A 19897-nucleotide genomic window follows, 5' to 3' on the forward strand; every position below is an offset into this window, starting at 1 on the left:
CTGTGTTTGTGTTTGATTCTTGCTCTACCAATGTGGTAACTTTGGGAGAAAGTGACTTTACCATTCGCAGAAGCCCATCCCTAGGGTTGTTCACATCAACGCTCTCATCAGGGGTGTGATGTAGCTGCAGAGGGAAGTTGACAGCCAGAGCCTCCCCAGGCCTGACATCAAGCATCTCCCTTGTGATATCTGGTGCAAAAACTGGCACTCCATGAAACTCAACTGGAATATTGAACTTTTCAGATAGTGAAGCCAAACGTCTGCCAACAGCTTCCAATCCACCACCACGAGCATATTTAGAAAGAGGATCATCAATTCCTGTAATGCGGACATGAGGAGCTCCACCAGGTCTGGCTGCAAGCGCCTGCAAGAGGGTTACCCATTGTGTTCCCTGAGCAATCTGGAAATCGATAATGTGAATGCGATCTTCAGTTCTGCATGCTTCAGCAATGGCCCCATTGGCTGCCATGTAGCCAAACTTCAAGTAGGGGCAAATTTCATACAGGATCTGCATGTAGGAAAGTAAGTCCTTGCCTTCAGGCTCTCTGCAACGAAGGGCACGATATATGTTTGACCCTGATGCCTCCTTCCTTGCCACCAATGCTTCCACCATGTAAGCACCAAGGCGCTGGATTGGTTCTCCACAGATAGACACAGCATTCCTGGCCTTCGCAATCAACTTATCAAAATCGTCCATATTGTTTTCGGAGAGAACTTGAGCACACACAATCAATAATTTCTTCAGATTGCCCGGTGGAATACCCTGCAAAGACAAATCCTGTATTGCTTTCTGACGTTTCTCAGCATTAGAAACTTCAGTTGACTGCCTATGCCTAGAAACAAAGGATGTCTGAGGCTGAAGCACCAAAGATCCTTGGTGCTCCTGGCTCCATGCCCTAGATCGCTGGCCTGCTGTCTGTTGTCTACTACTTTCTCCACAGGAAACATTTGGGGTGGTTACTTCTTCATCCGCATCAGGTGCCATTAGTGCAGTCTCTAATTCCTGCAAAGTGTATATTATTTTGTGGCTAGAATTTGCATCCTGTATATAAGAAGTTCCACCAGAACAGAGTGGCAGGATTTCGCGCTTGCAGTCCAGAGAGGGACTCAATTTATGGAAATAAGTGTTAGATTCAAGTGAAGAGTTACAAGAAGAGCTAAGTCCTGAGAGATTCTCCGTGGAGCTATGCTGCTCCTGGCTGTCACTCAACGTGGTGTTGGTATCACAATCAAATTGAGTCGAAAAGGGTGAATCAAATTGAGATGAAAAGGGCGAGTTGGGTGAGCTTCCTATGTCAGATTTCGAAGAACTAAACAGCCGATTAGGTATAGAAGGAACAGTTGAATAAGAGGTTGAGTAGGATAGGCTTGCACCAGTCACACCGTATCTGAAAAGCCGGTGTGCATCCATGCTATGAGTTTGGCATCAGCTTTTGAACACGATGAAGAGATCTCAGAGAATTTATCAGCAGTTAAGGACAGAATTGTGAAACCCTTTGTCAAGTTGACTACAAGAAACTTCAACACTACAATAGAAGTTATACCTTCAGGAAAACAAAATTGACCTGCAAAACCAATGCCAAACAACAGTTAAGTTCTAACCGTTCACATTTTGTAGTTGACAAACAAAACTGAAAGAGAAAGAAAGAAACCCAAATTGAAGAGCTAAAGCCATAGATTTGATAACATGAACCTAGCCACCAAGAATCAATCTATAGTTTCTTGGCAGACAATCTATTGCAAATAGTAATCACCAATCTAAAGTCAAAAAATCTCTCAGAAGTCCTTCTCTAGAATTAATTTATGATTTCTTGTTCAGCAATCCTATAAACACAACAACAAAGTAGCTTGATCAAATGATATAATCCCCGTCCTTAACACCACACAATTAATCTATGATTCAATAAACAATTTACAGACAGAGATCACATCAAGTGGTTTGACAAAAATTAAGAAAACAAAGACAAGTTATCACTCATTCATACATCCAAGAAACAAAAGCAAAGCCAAAAGCATATCCCTAAAGCAGAAATCCATAAACCTTTTGGCCTGAGCTGCAGACATTAGTTTCCTACTCAAACAACAACCTAAAATCCTCTTTGAACCCTATAACCAAAGAATTTGATGCAGAGTATTTTGAGCCGAATAAGATTTTTATTCATAGAATCCTAAGATTCCAAAAGTTAATCAACATCTGCTATCTACTTTGAGAAAGCTGCAATGCATAACAACCACAGCAGATACAAAGCTTAACAAATTGAACTCTTGTCTCAACAACACCAATCAACTTAACTTCCTACTCCAAAAGAATAAAATACTTAACCCATTGAAACCTCCCTCAATCTGGAACAGCCTAAAAGTTGTAATGATAAAAAAGTTGAAGCTGAAAGCAATTCACTTTTTTCATATATTTTTTGGTTGCCAAAACAAGAGCACTAAAAGTTTACGTTAAAGAACCCAGAAAGAGAAAATATCTTTGCCAAGTTTCCCCCAAAACAAACACCTTCTAGTTAAAAACTTTGGCACTTAAAAGTACCAAATTTCTTCAATCCATATTTAAAGTGCTTAAAGCTCAGCTACTTTTTTCATTTCCCAGAAAGCTAATAACCAAAATGAAAACCTAGAATCAAATATAAAAACCCAATTCAAAAACAAAGAAAAAAACCAATTAATCACCCAATAATCCATAACCAAAATATATTCATAGAAGCAGCAAGGAAAAGTCAATTTAACAGTGAACTTAGGAAGTTTACCTGGAAAATTCTTGTTCCTAGGGAATCAAAAATCAAAACCCAAAGCTTCAAAATAAGCAAAAAGAAAGGAGAAAATTTGTTCTTCTTTCACTTAGACTTGGACTTTTAGTTTGTTCAAAGTTTGAAATCGAAAGGCAAAGCAGGCAAGAGTGTCCTGCATTTATAGGAGGGAAAGAAGAAAGAAGGAGGATTTAACGGTAACTGGTTTTTAAAATGTAGGAAGTCGTTCTTGTACTGCAACAATTAACGGCGTTAAAACAAAACAAACGGCCGCCGACCATCCGCACACGTTCGACAACATTCTTCGATAGTTCCCCCTTTATTTTCAGTTTTCTTTTCTTAAAATGCGTGGCAAATGACAAACGCTGTCTCCACGCTCCTCCGTCGACTGTGTAAACTAAACTCCGTCATCCCTTGCGCACTCATAGCCTCATCGGCAACATCAATTTTTTTTTATTTTTTTTATTTCACTTTTTTAAAAATAATTATTTTTATTTTTTAAAATTAATCATGATCGGATTTTTTTATTTTATCATATATTTTATTAATCTCTCAATTATTTATTTATTGATAAATTTAATATATATATTTATTCCGTATGTAGGTGTTGACTTCAAGATAATTGATAATGATTACTTAAAATTAATCTTCATAAATATTTTTTAATTTTATTAATAACTTTTAATAACTATCAATAAAAACGACATGCATTTTTCTTAGATAATAAATTTACATATTCAACATGTTGTGGTCCAAAAAATTCTTTAAGAAGCATATAAGTACTTTAAATTATTCAAATCATTATTTAATTCATATCTTTTAAGAATATGAACTTTTCATAGAAATTATTCATGACTTTTCAAAATACTAGTCAAAAAGATTCATGATAGTATAATAATTATCTATGAAATGGTGACCATTGTTTTTTGACGAGTCAATGATAAGAACTAGACACAATGACTTAATATAAAATATTTACATTGAAATGTTAATATGAAAAACATTAAAAAGCTTATATTTTTTTAAAATATATATTAAATTGCACAAAAATTTATAATACTAGTAAATTAAAATACTTAAATAATAATTATTTCATAATAAATCATAAAAAATTATTTAATTTAATTTCATAAAAGAAAAAAGTACTAAGTAGGGAAGGAGCGTGGAAGTTGAGGGATGTGAGGGAACCGGGGCATGAGCGTGTTCTACGGGTGACGAACACGTGACATTCACGTGACGTTGGGGGTGGGGATGCACAGTCCGTTTGATTCGGATGCCCGCGGTGTAAACTGAAACCAGCAGCGAAACTACGATCACCCCCGTACGAACGACAACTGGCAGTACCTCAGCGAAGGAATAAACGCATGGCTAAAGGCAGCTGGCAGTACCTCAGAGTATGGATAGACACCTGGCTAAAGGACACATGTTCTCTTTGACTCCGTTGACTTGACGTGGCAATCCTGCTCTCAATCCAGGAAAAAAGATGGGACCCGCAGCGATTTACTTTGTTCTTTCAACAGTTGCTACTAATTATGATTAATCAGTTGACGAGGGGAGATTAATTGCGTAGGGATAAGAGAAAAATTGTTGTTGGTGGGAGGGTTGATCTTTTAATTGTCCCAAATTACACGAAAATATTAAGAATAATTAATGATTAATTGATTGATTATACTAACTATCTAATTATTAGTTATATGTTCAATTTCATTTATTGCTTTCTAGCGTATATAATGGTTGGAAATTAAAATTTTATGAAATTAATATTACGGTGAATATTTCAATTCAAAAGTCATAATAATTAAATTTTAAAAAAAAGATCTATTTTGATTTGAATTTATTTCAATTTTGATATATTTTATGTTAATATTTGAATAGGCTCTCATCCCACTTGTGCGGGATCATTTTCTCTACCCAAAAAACTAATCTAATAAAATATGCAACACTCATACTTATAAGTGTCTTAGAATCTTCCTCGTTGCCCGACATAAGATTGAAGCTGAATTGAGCGTGGCACTTAATCATTGAATATTTTGTGTGTTTGGTATCCCACCTAAAGGTGGCAAAAAAGAAAAAAAAAGATTGATTGATGAGTATGAATAAAGATTCAAGTCGATCACCCTAATTAGTTTAAGTTAGAGATTTTTAGAATTTGACTACTGATATTTTAATTAGTTTGAACTAATCTCATCCATAATTCAATTATTGTCATGTGATTCTCAATTTAATTATTTTGTTAAAATTATTGGTTTATTGTCTTTAAGTGACATATTCTTCATGTGTGGCCTAAAATTAAAATGTCGCTCGTAAAGAGAGTTTTTAAAATTATAACATGATTAGGGGAATTATGTTTAACAAGAAAAGATCAATTTGAACACTATTGTATTGAGAAAAAGTAATCATCTTTAATAAGATAAAATTTATTAATTTCTTTACATGCATATAAATGTGTAATCAAATAAAATGAAAAAAAAAAATCTAAAATCCCTATTTAGATCTTGATTTAAATGCCTGGTATTTATATATTCTTGTTAAAAATCATAATAATGACTCTTCTTAATGTGAAATGGGAATGATGCTTCACTTGATTATGATAGCTAATAAACCCAAACAAATATCCAAGACAAAGCATGCAATATAGCTAATTAACTTATCAAATGAAAGTCCTTTTCTTAATCACTTGTCATCATGCATGAACTTGAAAACCCAACCTTGTAAAGTCTTTTCCTTCCAATACAACTCATGACCCAACTTTGTAAAAGCAATTCATTTCATTTCCCCCCCAAAAATAATTATGGTAGTCTTTACATGCTTTTGTCATGCTCCAATCAAATCTAGAAAAAAATAAATAAATAATAAAAGGTGACAAGCTACCTCCCCCATGCTTGATTGACCCTTTCTTTACCAGCTAGAATAATCTTATCACTATGTCCTTATTTAATTTCATTAATGAAATCATTAATTATGAGACTAAAAATATCATGTGAACCTTATGAAATTAATTAATCAAAAAGATACAGATGGATAAGGGGGAGAAAACAAAAAGCAAAAAGATTGGTGGGTTTCTAAGCTTGAGAACATGTATCTATCTAGAAGGTTGTAATGGGATGATTATATTCTCTTTTATAAGAATGTTTCACATCTGTTAGAAAAAGATAAATGTTTTAATAAAGGATATGTCTGAATCACTAGCTTTTTATTTTTATTTTTTTATTTTATTTTATTTTTTAGAGTTTCAAGTACAAAGGGGATAGCACTTCAATTTCAAGTTGTGTTCTTTAATACAATTTTTTGTCATTTATCGTCAACATTTTAATATTCATGGAAGTTTCCTTATTCACATTTAACCATCTTTCTCAATACCCTTTTTCAACCCATAAATTTATGTTTCTTGATATCCTCAAAATATTATTCAAGACCAATATATATATATATATTGATATTTAGTATTAAATTAATGTATACTATATATTGATCAATTTTTTTTTTAAAAAAAAGTGGAAATGGATATTTTGGTGGTTTGAATGAATTTTGAATGTTAGTGTTCAAAGATAATTTAGATTTTTCTTTTACCTAGACTTATAACGAAAAGGTTATAAACTTATAATTTTGAAAAAGAATCCTTTTTAATTTTTTTTAAAAATATAATTTAAAATATTTCAACAAAACAAAATTTCACCAATTATTGAGTTTTTTAAAAAAATATCAATTTTTTTTAAAAAAATTACAAGCTGCAAACAGTAGTATGCATATATATATAATAAAAACTTAAATATTAAAAAATAAAAAATAAAAAATATATATTTAAATATTTAACTTATTAGATAGTGCATGATCTCCTAAAAAAGAATAATTCAAATCCTTCTTCTCTCAATTCTAAAAATAAAAAGAAAAAAAATGCAAACTATATGAAGACAAGGCAGTATTAAAAGAAAAAAAAATATAAATAGATAATGATAAGGTGTGAACAATAAAAAATTAAAGTACTAAAACAAACAACTATTCCTACCTTTTTTTGAGGGGTGGAAGAGAATCTTGTTGCTGTTCAAAGTACAACACTAGATAATTATGGAGAAACTTGCTTTAAAAAAATTAGGAAAAGAAAACCCAAAAATCTACATCATTATCAAAACAAAGATAATAATCTTCTATTTTATTACCAATAAAGTGTGAAGGACAAAAGGAAAGATATACCCATCAAAAAGATGAGATTCTTTAAGATAATAAATGTTTTTTTTTCAAGGCTTATATATTACACTTACAACAAATTAAAAAAAGTAAAAAAAATTATTTCTATTTCTATTTCTATTTATGGTAATAGATTCAACAAGCTGTATGTATTACACTAATCGAATCTAAAATCTCAATATCTAATCTAATCGTATTCTGATTTATACTTAATTTTAAAATGTAACATATAAGAGTATTTTTTAATGTTTAAAAGTATTATGATTTGATCTTAAAATTTTATGTCAATGGTATTGAATTAAAATTTTTTAACGTTTAAAAGTATTATGACTCGAATTTAAAATTTTTATCAAAATTTATTACGTCCACACTCAATTAGGGGTCACATAAAAGAAATTGGTGAGTAATGACCAAACAAATTTGGTTCTATCTCCCTTTCTTCACAACAAAACAGATTAATCAATCAAAAAAACGGTGACAGCACTTCAAGTCCTGAGTGTGATTATCAGTGATCAAATCAAAAACAACTTTGCCATATTTTTCCCTTTTCTTCTCATCATACTACACGCGTTTTCTGGGATTGAGTCAAATAGCATTAAGGCTCAATTTGTTATAATTAATCCTAGTAATTAAGATCACTTTAATTAGGTGTTGGTTCTATGATTCTATCAAATGAATTTCATGCCACACTTTGGGGCTTCACTGTTGAGTCGGCAGCATCCAAAGGAAATTAATTTCTCTCAAGACTTGGTCATGGACATGACTGACAATCACATTTCCATTCAATTCATTGAAAGCTCCAATAACTTGTTTGGTCAAACCAACCGGAGACGAAAGGAAAATGACGCAAGGGCTTCAGCCCTTTGCCCATTTCTCAACTCTTTGTCACATGGGAAATGCTAAGGCCGGAATAGGGAGACCTAGAGGAAATTGTGTTCTCATTTCTCACCTATTAAGACTAGTACAACAGGCCCAACAAATGTATTAAAAATATCCCACGCATGACCAAATTTTATGCCATGTCCGCAATTTGTGGGCCTATAAAAATGGTGATATGGATGGCTATGATTGGTTGGGATCATTTCGTGGGCCCATTGTGAGTCCTTATAAACCAACCGAAGTTCTTGCACGTGATGGAGTTGTCCTTTTTTGTGTGGATAAAGTCAAACATGGGGCCTGGCTTATGACAAATGTCTATTTCTTTGACTATGCATTGGTACTAGTTGATATTGATTTTCGATTTTTGACAATCTTTTTTTAAGGAATTCAACAAATGGACATATGAAGATTTGCAAGTTCATTCTTGTCTTTTGATTTAGAATTGGACAAGAACTTGCCATAGACAAATCAAATCTTTCAGTTCATGAATGGGATCATGAAAATCAATACCATGGGCACGTTAATAATACAAGAAATGAAAATTTTAAGAATAATCACATTTGAAATTAATAACATGATAATAATGGATAACTTTTAATTCGAAATATTCAAAACTCAGCAATTTCAACGAGTTTACTTTTATGGTTTTCAATGACCTAATCGTTTGGGCCATTCACAATAGAAGAATTTTCATTGACAATAAATTGAAATATGTGAAACACGTAGTAAACTTTAGTTATTCAGGTTTAACTCAAGTGATAAGAATGAGTAGGGGTGAGTAAAAATTTTAAGTTTTAAATTATAATATTCCTTTTTTGTGTCAGGAAAAGTTTAGGTGTTTTTTTTTTTGTCAAAAAAGTTTGTTTGTATATGTAATTCTCCATAATTACATTGGATAATATATTCGAAGCTCTAAGTAGTTGAACTTGGAAAGCAAGTGGTGAATATGACAATTCATTCTACTTGCATTAAATAATGGACCAAGCTTGGTGCGAGTTGTCCATGGCTGCATACCCAAACAGAACCCAGATTTTTCAGGCCCCAACCCTGCCAAGACTATAGACATTTCAAAAGATGAACCTATGGGATTCGCCAGAAGGAAACTTTTCTTTCCAAATGAAACTTCCTTGATCAAGACTCAATTATACCCGTCAAAATAAGCCAAATTCATCTCGTCGTTTTATTTTTTATTGAAAATGATGTGAGTTGGGTTTGAAAATTTAAGTTTATATTAGAATCAGGTCTCAATAAACAAGTTTACCTGATCAGTGGGTTGGGGTGGGTTGGAGCCAGTTAGCCCATGCGAGTCAAAAAAAAATAAATTAAAAATTTTAATTAATTTAATAATTTTATATGTTTAATTATATAAAATTAATAACTTAATTACCAATGATATTACTTATTTTATATATTTCAATATCTTTAATCTTTATTTATTAAATTAATACTTTTATATTAAAACTCTCTATCTCTTTTTCTTTTATGACAATGAATATTAGATGATAAATTGATAATGATTCAGATCTTAAGGCATCATTACTGTCCAAATAAAATTTAAATATTTTATTTAATAATGAGAATTGAGGAGAACATAAATGAGTCTTAAAGTTTGTATTTATTTGGTTATATTCTTATGTTTATGGGATGGTAATTTGTGTTAAAAATTGAAACTTTATTTATATAATTAATTTACTTATTTATATTTTGTGTAATTTATTTATTTGTAACATGTTTCTATTATTCAATTTATGGATTACATCATAGAATAATTTTATAGATAAAAAGTTTATTATGTAGAATTATAAAAATAATTTTTTTTAAAAAAAAAAGAGAAATGGGTTGTCTCGACCTGACCAATGAGCTAGCATAAGGTGGGTTGGGTTGGGGGTTTTGATGACTCATATAAAAAATGGACTAACTCGGCTAAATCCATATTTTCTTAACTTATAAAGGGTTAGACTGAACTAAACCGAATTAGCTCATATTGATACCTCTAGACTCAATAGGCCAATTAAAACTTCCAATGTTCAGAAGATTGAACCAACGAGAAGATTCTTTGATTGAATTATGAGTAACATCAAATTTTTGGGAAAGGTTAATCACTCACCATCATTTCCAAATCATTAAGAAACAAGGAAACCTCAAGACCAAATGTAATTATCACATGAATTTGGTGAGAACTACTTAAAGAGGCTTTAAATGCTTCTCTTTGGAATTGCCAACGAAAATGGCAATTGGACCATTATAGATGACCCTTATCAACTCAACCCAAGCCCATCTATAACTCAATTGTCTAGGCTCAGAGGTTTGGTGAGAACTTGTATGAATAGATTAAATGAAAATGTCAAAGAAGTTTAAGTACAATTGCATTTATCACAATCGTTGAAATCTCTTCCATCTTTAGCATTTCTTTCTTCCTACATTTTTTCTTAAATGGGTTTCATCTATCTTTTGAGATTGACCTTATACTTTTCTCTTTACTATTTATTTCTCTTGATATGGCAAATTTTTATTACTTTAATTTTCATATTATATTTACAAATGAATCAAACTGTCATAAACCATATATCTCACCACCTTTTAATTATTCAATAAAATTTTACGGTACAAAGAGAGACAAATAGTAAAAACAAAATAAGGTCAAATAATATTTCTCTTTATAAAAAAAAAACCCCATAAAAAAAAAGAAGTATTGTAAACTCCCATATATTCCCATAGTTCCATGCCAAGCTTCCTCTTGCCAAGGCCCTACAAATTTGATTTCTAGGTTTTGACTTATCTCTATGATTTCATTCATTTTAAATGAACGTAAGTACTAAACTCTCTTTCAATTGATTCTTCTCATCAAAATAAACCAAAACAAATAATAAAACAAGGTACCCCCCCCCCCCACCCCCCCCCCTTCCCCCCCCCCCCCCCCCCGCCCTCCCCCCCCCCCCCCAACTAGCTTGTACCCATACAAATCATCCCCATAAGAGCCCGACATGAAACTCTTTTACTATTTATGTTTTTGAAAGAACAAGCACATGCACCCACATGTGCAAAATCACATGCCTCCCCTCCCCCTTGGACCCCAACCCCAAGTTGGCCAAAGCCTTTGGACTTTGCCTCACTCTCATGCCACCATAAATACAGCAAAAAACAAAAAAGGAAAAATAAAAAATTGGGGGAAAATGGTGGGTTATATGTCTTTGCCACCAAGTTAACATGAGAACAATCAATGGGGACAATAAAGATGAAATCGAATATATGCATTACCTCATGCTAAGAGAGTGATACTTTACTGGTGATCCACTCCTAGGACTTGCAACTCCAAAGGCTAAAAAAAAAAAAAGAAGAAATGAATTTATGATTGTCATATGGAGAGAAGAAAATAGTTTTTTAAAGATAGAATATTATGCACCATTTTATCATCATTTTACAACCAAGATCAGAAAGACTTCCATGATTTCTGTCTCCAAATTTGATAGCACTATGCTTACTTTTTCTGTGGCAGCCCATAAATGTTTTAAGAGCTTATTAGGAGAAAAAAGGTGTTTTTTTTTGTTTAATAAATATCAATTATGAATTAATTACCTTAATTACAAACTTTTAATTAAACCAAATGCATATTGATTTGGACCAATAAATTTTTGGAAACCCCTTTCATTTTTGTTTAATTAAAGAGTAGTTAAAATTCAGCATCAATCTAAGATAAATGGAATTTTCAAGACCATGTCTAGCTTTATGTTAAAGCAAGTTATAGTGGAGATAATGGTAGACTCGAAATTTGATTAGTTGATGAACATATTATGAACTATTAATCTCCATCTACGTGGATTTTTTAGTACAAGCATCCAATCCAAATATGTTTCTGAATAATTCGACAAAACATTCTGATGATTAAGAATACGAGATTTTGATTTTGAACTCGATTGATGAATTTTAAATCATACATGTACAAATAAAATAAGTGGTTTAATCTCTAAAGTCAAAACTAATCTATCCAATCCAATCTGAAATCAAACAAATATTAGTACTGAATATTGTAAAGCAAACAGTGCCCCCAAGGTTAAAACTTTTCCTTTTGGGGACTTTCCAGTTGTAAGAGGAGACAAAAACAAACGTTTTTCTTACAAGAGTAAAGCTCTGTCTCGGCTCATTTGACCGTTTCTTTTGTAATAATCAATGTGCTTTAACCTTGTTGGAGGAGTTGGTAAACTGAAGGATGATCCAAGATTTTCTTCTTTCAAAAAGCCTTTCCCCAATATAAAATACTTCAAATTAAAAAAGAGAAAAAACCATACATATATAATCATATATATATATCTAAAAATTATATTTAGGTGATGATCTCTCTTGTTTTGATTTTGACTCAAAATAAATAGTACACGTGCATGTCACGAGATAAATACTGAGATTAATTTAAATTATGACTTACCAATATTTTTAATGCCGACTATAATGATGGTGATTTATACTATAAAATATCATCTAAAAAAGAATCATGCACGTAAATAGGGTTCGATTATTTTGTGAGTGTGTATATATGATACTCCACATCTCACATCAGATATGAATGTGATTGTTAAGACCTACATAACAATCCAAGTCTATTATTACTAACAACTTGAGTTTAAAGGTCACATCATTTAGGTCTAAAAAGCTATTAAGTCAGTAATTGGACTTGAGTTGTTACAAATGATATCAGAACTTGCTCCAGTCCGATATGAGCTTTCACATTGCTTTGGTGAGATCTTGATCCCATAGATGTGATGTGTGTCCTTGATGAGGACGTTAAGGATTTGAGTGAGTGGAATTGTAATACTCCACATCTCATATATGATTGTTAAGATTTATATAACAATTCAAGTTTATCACTACTTGAACTTAAACTTTTAAGGATCACGTGGTTTAAGTCTTAAAAATTGTTGAGCTAGTGGTTGGACTTGGATCATTACAGTATTATTTATTTAATTAGGTTCTCTTTAACATTACTTCCTTCTAATCAGATTAAGGAGATTGATTAACTCTAATCCTTTATTAGATGAAAGGAAAACCTTTTATTTTATGCATTAATTACAACTTAATAGTTTGTTCTCTTGAAGCATTCTTTTGTGTAACTTAGTCAAAAACATTCTGCTACAAATTTTCATGTCATTATTTCTAAATTAACCCCTCATGTGATGTGTCTTGTTGGGAACTTAAACATTTTTAAAATGAGTGATGTACATAGCACCCTCCCACATCTTGATTTTTCTCTTTATTATAATATCTCATATAATTTTATACAAAGTTTATTTAATCAGCCGGATCGTGACCATCACCTCCACATTTTTTTCTTTTAATAAATTGTCGAAATACAACAAATTATATGTATATATATATATATATATAAATCATGTTGGGATATAATTATGTGTAAAAATTTGGTATAGAAAATTTAATTTGTAAGGGAAATTTAATGGTTTAAGATTTTTTATGTAACTAGGTGTAGGCATGAATGAATGAAGTGGTGTGGTTGGAGACTTTATAAGACATTATTTATTATTATCTTTGAATTAAAACCCAAAATGTCATAAGCTTTTAATGACCAAGATTAATGTCACTTTCATGCATCTTTATGGATTTTTAATCTTTCCATTCAGATTAGGTGTGTTAGGTTGACAGTTACCCACTGCCTCCTATATCAGTATATGAGGAAACTCTCTTCAAAAATCAACAACCACTTCACTTTTCTTTGCTAAGTGTGGATACTCTTAGTAGGTTTAGTGAAACTAATATCATTTAAAGAAAGTATATGGTTGATGCATGGCTCCCTTCATGATCATTTAAGGAAGTGTATATACATTAGTCAAAAGAAGGTAAGATCTCCAACTTGAGTGAAACAAACCCGAGAAAATCATGCATTCACGATTGAGTTAAATATATGCAGTTGTCATAATTTTTATCTTTCGAATGCTAAAACGGTACATATTTTATCGAAATTTTTTTAATTTACTCTTTCAAATGGTTAAGGCATAAGGTAGATGAATGGTGTACCTAAATTGGAACTATTAGGGAACCAAGGTGACTACAAAATTTTGGTTTGCCTAATGAGAAGGGTTAAGGTAGCATACTTCAAGTCCACCCAAAGGTCCTAGCATGGTAAGGTCACACCTAAAAGCCAGTGTGCCTCGTATTCCTTTGGACCAACTCACCAATATGCCTTAACTTTTAGGGTATCCTTTGGGGTTTTTTCCTTTTCCTCTTTTTTGGGTAAGTATCAAAATATAGTATAATTTGGATCTAAACCCAAATTGCATTCATATAATTATGTGTATATGGGTACAAATTAATACAAGATTTAATAACTTGTAATTATATGATTCATTTAATTCTATCTCCACACATTTATACATCCTTTTCTAATCAAATTTATTGCTTCACTTAGAAATTGTAAAAAATTTAAGAAATTAACTTAATTGAACTCAATTAATAAATATCGAATTACATTTTGTTTTACTTTGTTATTCTCATAATATTGAAAAAGAATAAAATTAAAAATTAATATAATAGAAAGGTACATATGGCATGAGCTATCACAATTTTAAAACGTATAATTCATATGTGAAACCTTATACTACTCATTCATGTCTCTGTGACTAAGATTGATGAGTACATAAAGCATGCAGGAACTCATGGTTTAATGATAGAAAATCATTATTAATTAATAATCTATCACTATCTAATATTTATGATATTTTAAATGCTTAAAGGGTAAGATTTGAACTTAAAATCTTTTTATAAAACATTTTTTTATTATTACATGTTTATAAGTTTATGTAATTAAAAAATAATATAATAAGTAAAAAAATCTTCCATAAATAGCACTTTAATCAATACTATTACAATTTATACTCACTAATATTTTCCTTTTATTATAAGAAAATATTAAATTTTAGCCTTTATACTATAAAAGTTATTAATTTTGATTCGTTCATTAACTCCATTATAATTCTTCTGTTAAATATGATATACGAAACAAATTATGTTAATCAATCATGTTAATTAACATGGACGTGAAATTGAGTAGAAATAATTTTTATTTTTTAAGATAAAAAAATCCTTTAAAAAAGTTAAAATAATATTGTATATTTTAAAAAAAAAATTAATTTTTTTTAAAAAATTGTACAAATAATAATATAAATATTAAACTAATATTTTTTATAGTATAGGGATTAAATTTAAAAGAAAAAATCTGTCCAAATTCCGATTATTTTCCCGAGGAGTCAAATTGAACATAGAAGGGCAAATTTGGCAAACAAAAAATATTCCTCTCTCTCCTGTCCCCCGCGTTTATTATACAAACGGCAACTCACGTATTCCCAAAATAAAAAAAAAAATTCTCTGGAAATACTCAAAGAATAATTCTCAGGCGCCTCTCTCCTTACTCCTCAAAGCCTCGGATTCCTTCTTTAAAATCCCACTCAAAGAATGGTTTTCATTGTTGTTTGCTCTCCAGAGAAAACATGTAACTGATGAAATGTACGGTTTTATCTGCTTTGTTTATAGTAAAAGGTAGCCTTAAAAAGTTTAAGGTTTATTTTTTGGTGTTCTTTCTTTCATCAATTCATTCCAGATCACTTTTTGTATTGAAAACAAATTCTGGGTTGTTCGTTTCTGGCCTTGGTTTTCATGGGTTAAAAACTTTTCTGGGTCTCTTTTTTTTTTTTTCTGGGTTTGTACTCTGTTTGGTTGGTGAGGAAGCTTAGGAAAGAGAAACTTATTGGTTTTACTCAAAATGCTCTTTGCTTTCTTGAAACTCTTTTGGAGTTCATTAACTCTTTTTCTTTTGGTTTTCCTGTTTCTTTTTTTTTAAACAGTAACCAAACAGATCAGTTTTGTGATTCTTGTTGTTTAATCTATGTATAAGCAGAAAGTTTCAGTTTTTGATGCATGAATGTATAATTAATAAGTTTCTGAATAATGCTAATGAGATCAAGCATATTTGTTTCACAAGGTTTAGTCAAATTATTGTTTTTCCTTTTTTTTTATGCACTGAATTTTGTTTCTGGGGGTCTTTTCAATTGAGTATAATTAATAAGTTTCTGAATAATGCTAATGAGATCAAGCATATTTGTTTCACAAGGTTTAGTCAAATTATTGTTTTTCCTTTTTTTTTATGCACTGAATTTTGTTTCTGGGGGTCTTTTCAATTGGTTTCCTTTTACAGTTATGTGAATTTGAGCGGCTTCTAGTATAAAACTTATTCAAATAGAAGACGAAAAATTTGTCTTTTTGTTCATGTATCTTAATTTTGACTTTTGTTTCATTTGCCATGAAAAATGTGATGAAAGTTCTAAACTTGACCTCATAGTTTTGATAAAATTAACATTGTTTGACCCAGAATTGTGGTGCAGTTTTTTTGTTTTTTCTTTCTTATTGTCAATTTGATGATAGTTTAGAATTGGCTTAATTTGACCCTAGGATTGTATTTGCAGTTGTTTCAATGGACTGGAGGCTTGAATAGCAAATAGCAAAAAAGGGAGTGGAGATGAGGGGAGAGTCATCTGGTTTGATCATTGGGATTTCCATAGGAGTAGTGATCGGTGTGCTTTTAGCTATTTTTGCACTGTTTTGTATCAGGTATCATAGAAAGAGATCCCAGATAGGAAACAGCAGTTCCAGGAGAGCTGCAACTATTCCTATCAGGGCTAATGGAGCTGATTCTTGTAATATATTATCGGATTCAACTATTGGTCCTGAGTCACCTGTGAAATCTGGAAGAAATGGAATGTCTGTGTGGCTTGAAGGGTTTAGAAGGAGCAACGTTGTCTCTGTGTCTGGAATACCCGAGTACTCATACAAGTATGTTTCTTTTGAAACTTGTTGCACTTATGCATCATAGAAGTTGATTTTGAGTGGTATTTATTTTATCCAATATATTTCTTTAGTTTTATATGTGATTATGAATTCATCGAAGATGTGTTAGTGACTGGTTTGTATTGTTCTCCATGTGATGTGATGATTTAACGCCCATGGGAAATTATTTTTGTAGTCTTCTCTTGAATTGAATTTGCTTAATTTATCATGTCTTTGATTTTTGTCCCGAGATAGGTGGCATAACTTGAACTTATCAAGGCTTTCCAGTTTTGGAATTTTTGCAGTCAAACTAATCGGATTTCTTGCTGTTCAATACTATTTTAATAGCAGGCAATTTCTCTATAATCAAGCTAATGGCTTGAATGCAATAATATGTTTGAGGCCTTGATACTTTCATTCTTGTTATAGCAAACTAGTGGTATAATTGGGTGTTGTGTGGCTTAAATATATGTACCTTTTAATGAGCTTTTTCTTTGCTAATTCGTTGGTGGCATTACTCATCAGGGATTTGCAGAAAGCAACCTATAATTTTACAACACTAATAGGACAAGGAGCCTTTGGCCCAGTTTATAAAGCTCAGATGTCAACTGGCGAGATTGTCGCTGTAAAGGTGCTTGCAACTGATTCTAAACAAGGGGAGAAAGAGTTTCAGACGGAGGTAATTGGAAAATTTGTATGGCAAAATTTATCTGGTCTGTATTACAATTTGCATAAACATTTGTTCAGCAGTATATTATTCTTGGTCTCTACAATAAACTTCCTCTTCAGAATCTTTTTCTTGTTACTTTTGCTTCACATGCTTTTACAATTTCCTAAGGGATTAATACCACTTGGCGGACATCCAAGGAAGAGTTTTAGCTTGAATATCTATTTCCACTTTTTCTACTAGGAAAAACTGCAAGTAGAAGTAGAGAAGTGAAGGATAAGAGCTACAATTCTTTGATAAGCAAAAAAGGAGTACAATTCCTTCTTTCTTTTTTTAGAGGGAATGAGATGAACAAAATATTGTAGACTTGGATCATAATATTGACTCGAAAAAATCTCGTCAAAAGAATTTGAGTAAATGAATTAAGGAAATAACTTGATTAGCCAATCAAAGTCAATTCACTATCTTTCATCCACCTTATTATTTATTATTTACCTTTTTTAACATGCCTTTGTTGATTGGATTCCTGTGTGTGCTTTTTTTGTTCCTTCCTGCAGTCTCCAACTTCTTTAATGTTTCACCCCTTAACATTTCAGGTTATGTTATTGGGAAGGCTGCATCACAGAAACCTTGTAAATTTGGTTGGATATTGTGCTGAAAAGGGGCAGCATATACTTGTTTATGTGTACATGGGTAAAGGCAGCTTGGCTTCTCATCTGTACAGTAAGTCGGCACTCCACTATCTGGGTTGAAAGATCAGTTTATTTGAATGAACCAAACTGAAATGTTGTACTATGGACTTGCATATGAGCTGTTATCACTCTTCTCTAGGTTAAGTTTTTGTTAAAGAATGCTTTTCTGGATCTTTGACATTCAATATTTTCTGTCACTGCCTAGTCTTTTCTACTGTTCTGCTTGTTGAATTTAGAATATGCTGCTTCACTAAAATGCAAATGTATCTTTTTTTTTTCCCTAGTACATTGAGCCATTGTTATCAAGTCATTGCTGAAAAACTCTATTAATGAGCTGACCCAACCTTGCTAGCATTATACCGTCATCAGTGCTTTGCATACTTAGGGTGCAGATGAGTTGATATGCTGAAAACAAGTATGCCTGCTCTGTCTTATAAACCATCAAGAAATTCTGATTTTGGAGGAACTTGAAGTTGCCTTGCTCTTTGAAATTTCAGTTCAATATACTAGTTTCCATTAGAAACATCATTTCATCTTTGTGCAGGTGAAAATCATGAACCTCTGAGCTGGAATTTGAGGGTTTATATCGCTTTAGATGTAGCACGGGGCTTGGAATATCTTCATGATGGGGTAATTTATCTTCTTTTTTGGATAATACATGGGCCTGTCTGTATTTACAGGCATGTATTGCATATCCATGTGCATGTATTTTTATGCTTATGGTGCACATTTGTAACTTTATTCATATTTCTTTTTCAGGCAGTTCCTCCTGTAGTACACCGGGACATTAAGTCATCCAATATTCTGTTGGATCAGTCCATGAGAGCCAGGGTACATTCTTGTTGATTGTTGTATATTGCTACATGAGAAGCATGAAATACTGTGAAGATTCTATAACTCTTAATTTCTGAAAGATTGGTATGTTTATGTACAATTGTACATCAGTGACCTGTGTGGCTTAATCTTGTGGGATTGCCAATCTCAAGCAGGTAGCTGATTTTGGGCTTTCAAGAGAAGAGATGGTAGACAAACATGCTGCTAATATACGAGGAACTTTTGGATATCTTGATCCAGAATATATATCTACAAGGACCTTTACTAAAAAAGTGATGTTTACAGCTTTGGGGTATTGCTTTTTGAACTAATAGCTGGCAGAAATCCTCTACAGGGTCTCATGGAATATGTTGAGCTGGTAAGATAATCTCAGTCTCTCTGAGGAAGTTAAGCTTATATCCATCTTGTCCTGAATTAAATAGTGATATTACAAACAGGCAGCTATGAGTACTGAAGGGAAAGTTGGGTGGGAGGAAATTGTGGATTCACGTTTGGACAGTAAATTTGATGTGCAAGAGCTCAATGAAGTAGCAGCCCTCGCATATAAGTGTGTCAACCATGCTCCCAAAAAACGACCTTCCATGAGGGATATCGTGCAAGTGCTAATACGAATCCTGAAAACAAGACACAGCAAGAAGCATCACAAGTCCCTCTCTGCCACTGCAGAGGAGGTTTCAGTCGACTTAGAGCGAGGAGAAGCTAAGATAACGATCGCTGAACACGAACACCGGAGAGACGAGTCCATGGACAGTGCAGCTGACACCTTCGAAGTGTAGCCGAAGGTTCCTTTCCATTTGTTAATTTGCTAAAATCTTTCTTGGTTTTGTCTTTTGTTTTGTGATGTACCTGAGGATGTGAAGGAAGCTAAAGCAAAGAGCAGGTTTGGTGTAGTATTTCCCCTTGAGAGTGGGTTTAGGGGTAAAAGGGATTGCTTGTAATTTGGTGTAACATAGTTAGGCTTTCCTCTTTTTAATACTTTTTGCCCCACTTTTTGGTTTTGCTGATCTAATTTTGTATATTAATACTTTAGAAATGAAAATGAATGATAGAAATGTTTTTTTCTT

At 32.1% G+C, this 19897-nt stretch overlaps 2 protein-coding genes and 1 pseudogene across 2 annotated transcripts; 2 read left to right on the top strand and 1 right to left on the bottom strand.

Moving 5' to 3' along the window:
* Positions 1 to 4: 4 nt before the first annotated feature.
* Positions 5 to 2897, bottom strand: LOC110418869 (chitin-inducible gibberellin-responsive protein 1-like; the record flags this gene model as incomplete). The annotated part of the gene is made up of 2 exons (XM_021431693.1): positions 2754 to 2897; positions 5 to 1565 (listed from the first exon to the last, which is right to left on the bottom strand). A coding segment is annotated over exon 2 (1407 nt), but the record flags the coding sequence as incomplete, so codon positions are not given.
* A 12284-nt stretch (positions 2898 to 15181) lies between these two features.
* On the top strand, positions 15182 to 19411 carry LOC110419901 (calcium/calmodulin-regulated receptor-like kinase 1). The gene is made up of 8 exons (XM_021433029.2): positions 15182 to 15323; positions 16280 to 16646; positions 17166 to 17319; positions 17904 to 18030; positions 18544 to 18629; positions 18759 to 18830; positions 18989 to 19191; positions 19271 to 19411. Exons 2-7 carry the CDS (start codon positions 16333 to 16335, stop codon positions 19142 to 19144), a joined length of 909 nt encoding a protein of 302 aa, XP_021288704.2. The 5' UTR covers positions 15182 to 15323; positions 16280 to 16332; the 3' UTR covers positions 19145 to 19191; positions 19271 to 19411.
* LOC149527032 (calcium/calmodulin-regulated receptor-like kinase 1 pseudogene) lies at positions 19277 to 19820 on the top strand (annotated as a pseudogene).
* The last annotated feature ends 77 nt before the right edge of the window (positions 19821 to 19897 follow it).

Source organism: Theobroma umbraticum, unplaced genomic scaffold, assembly GCF_002168275.2.
Source record: "Theobroma umbraticum cultivar Fairchild unplaced genomic scaffold, ASM216827v3 scaffold_67.0, whole genome shotgun sequence".
In the NCBI taxonomy this organism is placed as follows: domain Eukaryota; kingdom Viridiplantae; phylum Streptophyta; class Magnoliopsida; order Malvales; family Malvaceae; genus Theobroma; species Theobroma umbraticum.

Coding starts and splice junctions, on each gene's coding strand:
- LOC110419901 (XM_021433029.2), top strand. CDS start 16,333: ATGAGGGGAGAGTCATCTGGTTTGATCATTGGGATTTCCATAGGAGTA. Junction 17,320..17,903: donor AGAAAGAGTTTCAGACGGAG/GTAATTGGAAAA, acceptor TTAACATTTCAG/GTTATGTTATTGGGAAGGCT. Junction 18,831..18,988: donor ATCAGTCCATGAGAGCCAGG/GTACATTCTTGT, acceptor AATCTCAAGCAG/GTAGCTGATTTTGGGCTTTC.